Source organism: Tyto alba, unplaced genomic scaffold, assembly GCF_018691265.1.
Source record: "Tyto alba isolate M040663 unplaced genomic scaffold, T.alba_DEE_v4.0 Super-Scaffold_2, whole genome shotgun sequence".
NCBI classification, from domain to species: Eukaryota; Metazoa; Chordata; class Aves; order Strigiformes; family Tytonidae; genus Tyto; species Tyto alba.
The window spans coordinates 83,086,454-83,099,528 of NW_024881282.1; the positions used below are offsets into that span (position 1 = coordinate 83,086,454).

At 47.2% G+C, this 13,075-nt stretch overlaps 1 protein-coding gene across 8 annotated transcripts in view; it reads left to right on the forward strand.

The window, feature by feature from the left end:
- Window positions 1–13,075, forward strand: part of FRMD4A (FERM domain containing 4A) — a 377,000-nt gene that overhangs the window by 344,832 nt on the left and 19,093 nt on the right. For all 8 annotated transcript variants that reach the window (XM_032985843.2, XM_032985844.2, XM_032985841.2 and 5 more), the window contains exons 14-15: window positions 1,203–1,344; window positions 9,903–10,036. In XM_032985843.2, the coding sequence (XP_032841734.1) occupies window positions 1,203–1,344; window positions 9,903–10,036 (276 nt within the window). The remainder of the gene's footprint in view (window positions 1–1,202; window positions 1,345–9,902; window positions 10,037–13,075) is intronic.

Genomic DNA, 13,075 nt, shown 5'->3' on the forward strand with positions numbered 1-13,075 from the left:
AAGGCTATACTGGTCAGAAAAAGGACTGAGAAAGACTGAAAAATTTTTGTGGCCAGCCAAGACACCCTCATATGTAGGGTTCTTCTTCCTGGTAGTGCTAGGGATATAACTGAAGCCTGCATCCCTAGCAACTTTGATCAGTGTTCTTAATCCTCTTGTTCATGTGAAACACTCACTAGAGACTGGTAGGAGGGTGGACTGGAGATAGATGGTGAGCTCCTACCAGTGAGGTTTGTATTGCAGAGGCAAGGCAGTCACTAGGACTGAGTGAGCCCAACCCTGTAAGCAGCTGCTGTGCTCATTTTGTTCCTCAGTGCTGCTAACCCCCTTGCCCTAAGTGTTTTCTGCCTTTCTTGGCTCTGTGGGCATAACTGCATCTGAGCTCACTGCTCAACAAAGAGAAAGTTCTGGAGTTCTGTCATCTGAACTTTCTGGGCATCTTGTTGTCTTAAATCCTTCCATAACCAATGGAGGAAGGATGACCTCTTAAAAAGTCATCTCATTCCATTCTAAGATAGGTTTATGCAGTACGCGTATTTACCTTCCCGAGGAGGAGCCTAGATTGTTGACATTTGGTGGTGTACAACGGGTGACTTCGTGTCCTAGTGTAGGCAGTTACTGAGCTGAGGCTGGCTGTTGTTTCTTACAGGAGTGATGTTCACGCTCTGAAGAGGTCCCTCACAGTAAGGGCATTGCGTGTGGCTTCTTCATCTGGACCATAACCTGAATATGTTTCCCTGCCAGTATTTTCTGCCAGCTTCTCATGACAGCCCACTTAAGCCATGTCCTCACTGTGTCTTGATCCAAAGCTCACTGCAGATTTGAAAATGCCCCTCCCGGCTTCCTTTAGATGATAGAGGTGGTCTTTAGCATTTGGGCTTTGCGGTTTATTATGCTGGTATTTCTGAAGGTTTCTTATTGTATGTGGTAACACAGTGATTCCATACATAGTTTGTTTAAGAGGGAAAAATGTCCACGGCAAAGCAGAGAAAATAACAAACAACAGGAAGCAATGCCAGAATTGCACCCACTTAAGAATGTAAAAAGTGCAGCATTGAACACTGTGCCAGGTTGCTTCTATTCCTGTAAAATAATCCAAGTTTGCTGTGGAGGCCTGTTTCCTGCCACAGCAAAAGGACTTTTTCCTGCTGTGAGCTTTAAAGAATTGCTAGATCATTACTAACTGCTGTGTCCATGTCCAGTCCAAGATTCATGCTGCAAGAAGCCTGAGTGAGATTGCGATTGACCTGACTGAAACTGGAACGCTCAAGACCTCAAAGCTGGCCAACATGGGGAGTAAAGGCAAAATTATCAGCGGCAGCAGCGGGAGTCTTCTGTCATCAGGTAGGTCCTTCATCCTGTAGCTGGAGAGAATATGGTGGGAAGGGTCGTGGCCATGGTATAATGGGGAGCAGCCAGAAGCTACACTGCAGAAGTGGAAGTCACTTCCCTTTAGCCCTTCTGTCTGTCCAGGTGTCAGTCCATCTCTCAGCATATTGCCCCACAAACAACACAGGCATCGGCTTCCCTCTCTCGCGTAACCGCTGCTCGTTTCCTCTTTGGCCCCAGGATGTCATCTCCAACCTCTCACTTTCCAGCTGAGAGCTGGTCTTTCTTCACAGTTTCTGCCATAATCACCCCTTGGCACCCAGCTAATCCCTAGGCAGCCGTGTTTGCGAGGCAGCCCCCAGCCAGCAGCGAGGAAGCAGGCAGCCAGTGCAGCTCACTGGGGGAGCTGAGGCTGGGAATTGGTGATGCCCCTCAGCAGTGTTGAGGCAGGGTGGCTTCGTCACAGAGCGCACCTCTGCCTTGCGTCTCTGTTGCTGGAATTTGTCTGGTGTCCCAGTCTCCAAAGAGCTGTTCTTTAGCACTCTTCACCATACTAGCATGGGGACCTAGAGGTATCTTTTTGTGGCTTAGATAATCTGTGAAAGAGACCCATGAGGAGTTGATATGGAGAAGAGCTAGAACATCAAAAGAGAACCAGGGAAGAGGAGTCAGGAACTTCTCTGTATTTCTTTGACACTCTTCTGTCAGTCTGAACGGGGCAAGCTGTGTGTAAACCAGTGCTAAATGTCACTCCAGGAGCAAAGCAAGGATTGATAGTTTGTGAAGAGCATGAAGCTTCTCAGGTGAGAAGCTCTTCAGGAGGGCAAACTTGCTGGTCTCACTATAATTAACAGTTCCAGTCAATTAAATGCCCCGTGTTAAGCATCACGTCGGGTTATCAAAACCGACTGTGATGAGATGTGTAGCACCAGAGAATAACCTTCCCATGCTTGACAAGGGAAGAGTCCATCTAAGAACACAGATGCTTTGAAACTGAACCCACACTGGTGTAGTAGATCAGCTTTGCATCACTGCATCCTTCATGTCTTCTAAAAGACACGCTTTCCGCATGGAAAATAGCCATCAAGGGGTTAAAATGTGCAATGGCTACATAGCTCCAGAGCAGCCTGCTGTGCAATTCCTTGCCTTGCCTGCAAACAGAGATGCCTTTCTGCTCCTTAGGTCCTCCTGATGCAGTACAATCCTCTGTCTGTGCCTCCCATTGCTTAGGGAGTTGCAGTAGCTTGAGCAGCTCCCGGACTGGTGTCAGGTTGTTGGAGCTCTTTGTTTGGTATTTTTTCCAGCTCTCCCACTGGAAAGTAAATAACATTAAGTACCCCAAGGAAGTTCTTAAGGTCCTTCCAAGATCTCAGCCTCCTGGGCACCTTTCCCACGTTTGTGAGAGCTACTTGGTAGTAATCCTGTTTTCATGTTAATGCACTGACTTTTTGCCTTCATGGAAAAAAAAACCATGGGGGTCTGCTTCTGCTCTCACACTGGGAAAGCAATAGCCATGTAAAAGACAGCAGAAAATCAGGCCCGTAAAAGCTTCAGCAGGGGCAGCACCTATCAGGGTTATGTGGATGGAAAACCCAAACTGGGAACTACCTATGCTTTTATTTCTGTATTTTTTTGCTCCCTGCTTAAATCCCTTCTGGCTGAGCATGGGATTTGCAGACTCAGCAGAATTGCACTAGTGACTAGACCTGTGCAAAGTTCATTGATCGTGTGAGTCATTTCTTCAGGCCTGGGTAGATGGATCAGGCTACCTGCATGCCTACCTAGAACCATGTGAACCTCTGTTTTGGTTGAGGTGCTGCTGGTGGGCCAGGCGAGCGTGGCTTCTTTGAGGTTCCTGTGTTCGTTGCTGCCTTTAAGTCCTACCAGCTATGAGGACAGGGCTCTCCCCAAAATGTTAAGGTGAGCTCTTGGGTTTGCTGCTGCTGTGTGCCTTCCAGCAGCTACAAGCATGCTTGTGGAGGGCGGGAGGGAGGTGTAGAGAGAGGACATCTGGCAGAAGAGGACAGATACCAGGGAATTGGAGACCCTGGATTACTTCCACTGTCACCCAGACCCCTCTGCTCCAAGAACCCCTTCCCTCAAGCCTGGCTGGCAGAGGTGGCCCAGCCCTGTCCCATTGTACATGGGGGGCATTTGCTGCCTGTCCCACTGGGCACAGTCACCGGCTCCGTCCTAGCCTTTGTGTTTCCTCCCATTGTGCCAGAGATTATCAGTGCACAGTCACAACAATGATGGGTTATCGCAGTACAGCCTGTGTGCTAGAGAGAATAAGTGCAAATGATTAAGTGGCCACAGTAGTTTTCCAGACTATAAATACCCCGAGTGACTTGAAGTCACAAGGACAGAACTGAATCTCTGTTTGCCCCCACTTCCCTACCATTCTCTGTCCTTTTTTCTTGGAAATTACTTGTAGCCATTTCCTCTCTCCATCTTGCTTCTCCTCACTGAAGGGCTGTCAGCACAAGGAGCACGCCGAAGCTGGCATGTCTCTCCTGGGTTTGCAACAAAGCTGCAAGGAAATATTTGTTGTTGCTTCCAGCTGTCACACTGTCTGGCCAAGATCCTGCTGTGCAGCGTGAGGCAGTCACTGCCCCACATCACTTACAGTCTCAAGACACAGCAGCGGGGAAATGGAGTTTTATACAGAGACAGTGACTTCCCCGTGGTCACAGCGATTCAGGGCCAAAGCCTAAGCTCCTCTGTGTTTCCCAGGCCCTCAGTCTCAGTCTGTGTCTACTACAGAGTTGTAAGTTTGATACCTGATGCTTCCAAGTGCATTTCTGACAAGCTCACTCTTTAACTTTTGACCTGATTTGGGCTCTGAAGGGTGCCCCCAAAACAGTGGGCTGCTGGGATTTAGCTCAAGGATCTTCTGCTCAGGATCTCTGGGTTGTCCCTAGACATCTGGGGCAAGATTTTCCCAGGAATAAAAGCTCTGCTTTCACACTGGCATGAACCCTAATCAAAGCCAGCAGAGATAATTTTCGGTGCAAATCAGGTTAGGTCTAAGGTGGATTTTTTTCTTCAGAACAGTCTGTGCCCTAAGAGCTCTGTGGGTCTCCTAGCTATTGAGGAGCCCCATTATTGCTGGATTATTGTTGGATTGAACCCCAGGCTGTCACCTTCATCTCAATGGGCAGAGGAGAGACCACAGAGGAGCAGCTCTGCTTTAGCTCTGCAGACATGTTCAAGGAGCCTCTGGCCCTCTAAGCCCCATTCCTTCATCAGCAGTGGAGGTTTCCTGTGCAGGGGCCTGTTTACATTTGAAAATGCCACAACAGAGCCCAGCCAGGCAGTTCCCTGGCCCCCGCCGCTCCATCCGGCAGGGCCTTCTCCCAGCTGGAGAGCCCCGGCGGGTGTCGGAGCGGATAAACAGCACCCACATGGCCTCCGGCACAGCCCGCGAGCACGGGGGTTCACGAAGACGAGTCGCTCACAGGATGTCTGAGCGCATCCTGTGCAGAGCAGCTCCAGCTGGGCTCCCGCGCGCCACGGAGGATATCCTATTTGTCTGGCAGAGAGGAGAGATAGCGGCCATCTGAGGCTGCTGGTTCTGGCTGCCGTGCACTGACATCCTGGCGCGGTGAGTCAGCCCGGGCTCTGGCACTGAGCAAGCGTGGGGGGACCTCCCCTCCCTGCTCGGGGGACAGCCTCCACAGGGACCTCGACCGAACGCCAACAAGCTAGAGCCAGCAGCCGGATGTAGCGTGAAGAGCTAGCCATGTTTAGATGTGCTTTTCCTGGAGCAGGAGGCTTACAAAAGAGGGGAGATGCCTGGATGCTCTTGCCTTGCTGCTACACAGCCAGCTTGTTGCGTTTCCTCTTCCCTCACAGTTGCTGTCACCAAGCTTTGGTTCTCTCTGCTCTTCAGCATCCCATCTATCCTCCTTGCTTGTTTTCATCCTTCTCATTTATCCCTTTTCCAAGCCGCCTCCACTCTGCTACAATAGGTGGAGGAAATGGGACAAACAGTGAGTCACTGGCAGGGCTTTCCTCTCCAAAATGGTGGCTTGCATTGCTGGTCTTATCCCTCTGACAAAGCTTAAAAGCACAGCTTGTCTTGATGCTGACACCTGGTAGCCAGGAGTCCCTGCAGATCTGCACATTGCCACGTTGGTCCGATCCTTTGGGGGTGTGACTCACTTGCTTCATGTCCCCATCAACATCACCAGGACAGTCTTGACCTCACCAATATTGGAGGGATCAGAAGCCAGCCTGTTCGCACTAGTAAAGAAGATCAGCCATGAATTCTGTTGGAGGAGTGAGTTGGGCGGAAAGGACTATGTTCTCTCTCTGTTTCACAGCCAGCATTCTCCTGAATGTCAGTGAAGGAGAAATCACCCAGAGAGGCCAAGTGTGAAGAAAAGTAGAGTATCCACACACTAATAGGGTATTAAGTGGGTGTTCAGGTCACCAAGACCTGCGTCCCATCCTGTATGCTAAGGAGGAAAGGGCATGGCCTTGGCTTTGAAATTAAACCAGCAGCATCCACTATAAAAACAAGCCTCAATTGAGTAGGTTTGTGGTGCCGATCAAAGAGATGGCCCTGTGCTTGCTACCTGCTGTTTTCACAACCCTCTCTCTTTAAGGGACATGGAATAATTCTGCAGAAGTGTGTGATAAAATGCAGAGTTTGCTAAATCTTTGCACAGCAAATGGGAAGGAGGCTGAATGATAAATTTCACAGAAAGGCTTAAAAGCCATACAGGGAAATGACATATTTCAGCAACATTTCTCCTGTTTACTGCATTAGGAATTAGCTCTAATTGTGGGACATAAAATACCTGAGAAATCCTCCCAGTCAACCATTTCTCTTGCATCAGGAGTCTCTCATGCTAGGACTGATCTTTCAGGACAGTTTTTCTCTGTTGATGATCCCCTTTGGAAGGCACTGGGCAGCCATGACTCAGTGAGCATCATACTTAATAAGGCTAATTTAAGGTAGTATCTGCTTGATTGGTCTGGTCTGTGCTGGTCTTTGATTATTTCTCTGGTTGTTTTTATGGTCCTTTGATTTGTTCTGACATTTCTGGGTCAATTGCCACTGGGTTTAGAAGTGGGACTGTGGTCACAGCCTTGCTCAAGGCTAGACTAATACGTATCTATAAGTAAAGAACCTCTAATAGAAGCTGTAGGCACCCCAGCAATACAAAGCACTGTTCTCTGCTCCTTTACAAGCATCTCAAATGGGTGTGATTCTCTTGACTGATCAAGTTTCCATTTGCCTTCCACCTGTGAGAACAAGCAGAGAATCCAATCCATAAAAATCTAATAATACACCCCAAAATAGTTCAGCTTTTAAATAAATAAATAAAAACCCCCCTAACTAGAACAAAACAGTTACTGAAGGATAAACTTCAGGATGGTCTGAAGAAGTAAGTAAGTCCTGCAGTATGCCCAAGGGATCATCCAAGTTAGGTATGGTCAGGCTAAAAAAAATCAGCATTACAAGCCTTTGTACTGAGTGCCCTGTCCCTTGGCCTTTGAACCCTCGCTACACTAGAAGAGTTTGTGGTACAAAGACACACTTGCAAGAGTTTAATTTGAACTGGTTCATTAGTGCCAAGGAATGGTTGACTTCGGTTTCAGCAGTAATCCCATTGCTTAACTCAGAATGTGATAAGGCGCTTCCAGATCTCCCCCAATTCCTTTGCTTTCTGGGAGAGGTGAAAAAGATGGCAAAATGTGCCCTCAGTGGACATTGCCACCGACCACATCAGGGTTGAGACCAGCATGGTTCTCACACAGGGTGAGCGCAGCGGGAGCAGATGCCGTGAACTGTCTGTGCTTGATTTGGGTCTGGACCAGCTCAGCCAGAAGCCATTCGTGGATTTGGGCTATTCACATGCTTTTAAATGTTTCAGCATCTATGTAGCTGCTGTGGCAACCCACAGTGCAAAAACGAACAGCTTTTAAAAATAAATCCGAGGCTGATGTGGAGGTAGGGAGCAGACAGAGGAAGGAAAGGGGAAGAGCAGTTGAAAGGAAAACATAGGTCATTAAAATTGTCATAAAACTAAAAAAAAAAAAAAAATCCAAACATTGAAACATCTGCTGGAATCGTGAGCAACTTTTTACTGGGACTCAGCAATTTGTTGGCAATTCAGTGAAGAATTTTGCTAGTAACTGCTCACCAGGGTTACTATTAAGAATTACTAAATGCTAAAGAGGGCTTTTCCTGCCAGTGCAAATACAAGGCTCCTCTAGAGATCCCATCAAATTCTTACAGCACAGATGTGTTTGCAGAATTGAGTTTTGTTGTTCTATGAGGGCAAACCCAAATTAAATGAGGATGATTACAGCAACTAAACAAACAATCTTATCATGAAGTTGTCCTCCTTTGTCTGATGATGCTCAACCTTTAGAGAGCCCTTTTTTCCACCTCCCCCACTCCAGGACAGCCCCATAAAAGGTGTAACAAAGCAGGGTGATGTTTCACAGAAGTAAGTGCCAGCTGTCTTCCTGTATGAAAACTGCAGAAAATATTGGTGAAAAAGATCTGTGAGATTCTCTGCTCCCCCTGGGCCAATGCAGAACTGGTTCATGGCATTGTTTGCCTCAGTCTTCTTTCAGTTTAGCTTTAACGGTCTGCTGGAATAGTAGTAATGAAAGATGAAGCTGAAAGCACAGATTTCATTCTGTTTTGCTGCCAAAACAAAGAGTTCCCAGGTTCCTTCCAGAGCTCTATGAAATGGCCCCGTTTTCAACTTCTGTGGGCTGAGTGTTTTCACTGTATGCTTGGAGGCCAAGCTGCAGATGTATCTAGAAGACCCCTCTCACCACCATTCTACAGGTGCACAGAAGATTCCGTGTAGCATGCTGTTGTATCTGACTCCTGCAGATAATAAAGATCTGCTTTCTCTGTGCCATTGCTCTAGAGGGGCAGGGGAGCCTCCCAGAGTCACCCCGAGACACTGGGTGCTGAGACCACTGAGGAACCACTGAGGACTAGGAGGAACCCCTTTGAAAGCAGTGCCGAATCAAAGGCTTTTCTGCAGGCATAAACCTGCAGTACCCCACAAGAAGAAGTCCTTACGATGCACTGTGCACAATCCAGCTGTCTAAACATAGGTGTCTGGTGCCATTTTAGATGGGTTAGAGTATCTCACTGACAGTCCAAAAGAGTGTGGGTCTCACAGGGTCCTGTATCATATCTGCCACCCTGTGGAAGACATCTCAGATGCTTTAGATCACCTAGACACTTCTGTTCAGGGAACATCAACCCCTTAGCCACAGCAGCCTCGTTTGTTCAGCCCAGCTCAACACCAGCTATAGAGTTTATTAAAAAGTGATCAGATTCAGACTTAGGCTGAGCTCCAGAGCTGTGTGTGGGGTGGAGCTTTAGAGTGTGTGGAGGTGTAGCTCGGTGTCACCTGTGGACAGACACGGGATGCTACCCCTGAATCCACCAGAGATATCAGAACTCAACTTTCCATAAAACTAAGATGGATGCTTTGAACTACAGCTGTATGTACACTCATACAGTAGTATGAGTGAAAAGCATGTAGAGATGGCGTTCATCCCTTCTTGAGCTTGCTTTTCATCTCACAGTATGGCCATAACCTTCATGTCCTTACTCCGTGATGGAAAGATGCACTTGGCTTATGGAAACAAGGTGATCGGAGCAAAGTAGTGCCTTCACTGTAAACTCATCCCTGAGCCCAGATGTGTATTAAAGAGGGTGAATGCTAAGCACATCCTGAGAAATGAGCTGCTCAAGTTGGGGACCCAAAAATAGGTGCAACAAGCGTTGCTTCTACTTTGAGATGCTAGATCTTGGATAGCAATTGATGCACCATCCCAAACCAAAATAAAATCAGGAACGCCATCAATAAGTTCCCCTAAAGAGCTGAAGTTACAAATGCTGTCATGACATCTGAGCAACAGAGTCTGACTTAATGCATGGACATACTCCATGGAAGTTGCTGGGTAAATGCCACCTGAAAGGTCAAGCCATTTGGACATCCAGTTTAAATATCCTGACTTACGTCTTTACAAGAATGGCTACTATCCCAGAAGGACCTATGAGTTATTGTTGTTTTGATGTGTTTTACAGGAATCTTGCTAGGTAATTTTGTTCCATTCCATTTTTTCATAGAACAGACACTGTAAGTGGATTGAATTAAATGTTTGCTACCAGTATAATTGCAGTTCTTAAGAAGTAGGCTGTATTGTCAAATGGTTTCTCCTAGGCTTAATTTCCCAAAAATGCATCTCCAGGGCTTCATAAACCATACTGTTATTTGCCATTGGGAACTTTAATGGGAATCATATGTCTTTTTTTTCTAGGATCTTTACATGAAGAATTTTGTTCCTTTTATTTTTCTGGATAATGATTCCAAATGTCTTTGTGTGCCCCACTGTCCAATCTCTGTCTGTTAGCTTAAATATTAAGAATTTGCCGTAAACAAACATGACTGTATAACACCTGCTTCATGTCATAGTCTGATTTTTTTGGGGAAAGACTGCATCCAGGCTTTGGTAAAATTACAAGTGCTCCAGATGTGTATTCTGCTGTCAGCTGGCCTAGTGAAATCATTGTTTATTGATAGGTTCCCAAGAGTCAGATAGTTCTCAGTCTGCCAAGAAAGACATGCTGGCTGCACTGAAATCCAGGCAAGAAGCTTTGGAAGAGACGCTGCGCCAACGCTTGGAAGAGCTAAAGAAACTGTGTCTCCGAGAAGCGGTAGGCAATGGATGTTTTATAACCTGTAACACTCTGTTGCTTGCATTGTTATAGCATGCTTGTTGTGTGGAGGTGGTGTGGAGTCAGGAGAAGAGATTCCTCCCATAGTCACCTCTTGCAAAGCCCGTTGTACAGAGGCCTCAGGAAGGTCCAGCTGTTTCAACTCCAGGCTGCAATGTCACAGGACATTTCTCTCCCACTTGGAAGGGGACTCCATGTGAGCTGGGTACCCAGCCAGCTTGGGGCTAGGAGGGTGCTCAGCAGCCATGTCTGCTGTTTGAAATTGTGTTTAAGATGCATTCAGCCGGGCTTTTTACTGACTTTGGTGGAATATGCAGCTACGTAAGTGGCATAGGAATGCTGTCTAGTGTACTGGTAATCACTTCCAAATACTTTTGACTTCATTAGCGAAAAAAAACCCAGGCTGATAACATTTTCTTCTTGGAGCCGGCCTGACCTTATGTGCTTTTCTTCTCCCAGCACATTCTTAAAGCACACAAGGTCTCATCTGCTCCATGTAGGCTCCCTTCATCCAATAGGCTCTGGCATTGCTGGGGAGGAATGGCAGTGTGGTGGCAGACCTTGCGGTGAAGAACCACGTGGTCATCCCAGGACACACAGGACAGCTCAGGAACTCATAAGCTTCCCACTCACTTGCCAGTTCATTCTTGGAGTACACAGGAGGCCAGTTTAGAGATGAAATTAATGTTTGGGGAAGTCACAACCCCGCTGCAGATGTGTGTGGAGATTAGCAGCAGCGTACACTTGTGTCATTCAGCAATTCTCCTTTGTTTACCAGACCTGAAATCTGAATTCAACAACAAATCATGATGTGTAACACAACAGGAAGTTGGCTGCAGACAGTGGCACCAAGATCTTCCAGTTGTTGCTTAATATTTGATGTGTATCTTGCCTTCGACAAAAATGGGGGAAATAGGTCACCGATTCAGTTCTCATTGCACTCTGTTTCAATTAGTCTGTAGTTTTAACACCAACAAGAAATAAGTTGTGGGAAATACCTCTCAACAAAGAAATTCAGCAGAAATCTCTGCTGCCCCAGTTCCCATCCTTTACTCCACACAAGCAATCCTTTCCCACCTGAGAAGTCCCACTTGACTCAAGCAAACAACTTGTGCTGATAAAGGTCTCAGGACCAGATCCCGTCTTGTAAGTGCATCAAGTACAGAGCTAAAATCATCTGCAGGAAGCAGTCACGTGCTCTTCAGGGACTGATGGACAAGGTCTGGAGGGCTTTCCTTGCCCTGGAGGTGTTTACCACCCTAAGCTAAAACTCTGCCCTTGCAGCAGCACTGAATGCAGGGGAGGATGTGCCTGTGCCACAGTTGCAGGAGCTCACAGCCCAGCGCCTTTGCTCTTTAACCCCAGCCCCAGCTGCGGTGCAGCCTCAGGCACTTCACAAGCAACTGGGATGCAAGCAAAAACTCCTGCAATGTCTCCTTAATGTGCTGCAGCAAGGCTGGCCAGAGCCCATCCGTCAGCACCTTAAGAGCTGGTAGAAAGTCTTCGTGCCTTCTGTAGGTGAGCCAAGAGAGGCAGTTGATGGACACTTGGAATCTGACCCCGTCTCACAACCCTACAGCTCATCCAGCAGCAGCCTGTAGTTGGAAGTATTTCCTCTCAGGCTGCCTTTCGTCCTTTCTGCTTTGGGATGGGAATGGCCAAAACAGAAGGAGAAGGCAGCAAACCAGGAGATAAAAAAGGGTTAAAAGTGGGGGCATAATCAAATAAGCATGCCCAGAGCCATTCATAATAGTGGCATTAGGTTACTTAGGGCCATCACTACTCCAGTTACTTATTAATTTAGATTACATTTCAGGACCGTGCCTGTGAATACTTTTCAGCTTATGGAGGCAGCATGGTAGCCCACATTAATTTTGTTCTGCTCCATTCTTGATCATTTTACAGAAGATATTAACTCTTTCCCCACTGCCCTGCTTCATATTAAGTTAGGGCTTATAAAGAACATATCCTTGTTTCATTCATGAAGGGATACAGGAATCTGTGTCTGTTTGCAGTGCTTAGAGCCACATATCACTAGGAGGAACACATTTTGGAAGAAAAGCTGAAATAACCCCACAGGGCTGGAGGGGCAGTGCAGAACGGGACTCTGAGACATTGCAACAGTGCCTCCTGCAAAAGGGAGTTGCGCGTGTTGGCACAGAGCTGTGCTGCAAACCCATTTTCCTGGGAATTGCTTAAAGGAAGGATTTGAAAAGGCCAGGTCCTTGTTTCCTAGTGATCTGAAAAGAGTAGAAAGAAAAACCCCATTAGGGAGCAGGGAAGAGGCCAGGGCAGGCAGGGGCCTGAGCTGTGCACTCGCATTAAGGTCAGCTGCTGTTCTTTGGGATTCAGATGATTTAGGTTACTCTGCCAGCTGGATCCTCTCAAGGCTGATGCTAAGGAACACAAAAGCCTTTTGTCCTTCATGGGGAGACTTTTGAGTACAAGGAGTGGGGTTGTGCTCATGGTGAGGCTCCTGCCTTTTTCTGTAGGCATTTGAATGCCTTCAATTCAGATATGTGTGGCTGTATTGTATAGTCCAAGGGAAAAAACCGACAGCATTAACATCATCAGTGGCACTCGCTGCTTCCTGTGTTCCCTTCAGTTCTGTGGGGTTTGCTTCAGATTTTGAACAAATCTTTGCAAATAGCCCTATCAGTCTGACAAAGCATCATCTAATACTGCTCCGAGGCTGCCCATGACATCACTGGGGTTTGGAAGGGGCTCTGATACATGAAGTGTTATCAGACAGGTAATGAGGTACTGGGAACTGCTTTTAGTGACCATTTTCACTGCATTCCTCTCAGACACATCATGAATCAGGTGGGAATGTTTTTCTGTGCGGGTTGTAACCTGCACAGCTGTTGCCAGTGGGGCTTTCTGACTCAGCAGACCTGCATCCTGCATGAAGGCTCTTGGATCTGCTCACCTCCCTTTTCATAAGTAGCTCAGCAGATAGAAGCTCTTCTTTCCTGCTCACCCTGCAGCAGAGATTAAAGGATGTGTGCTGCAGTGTGT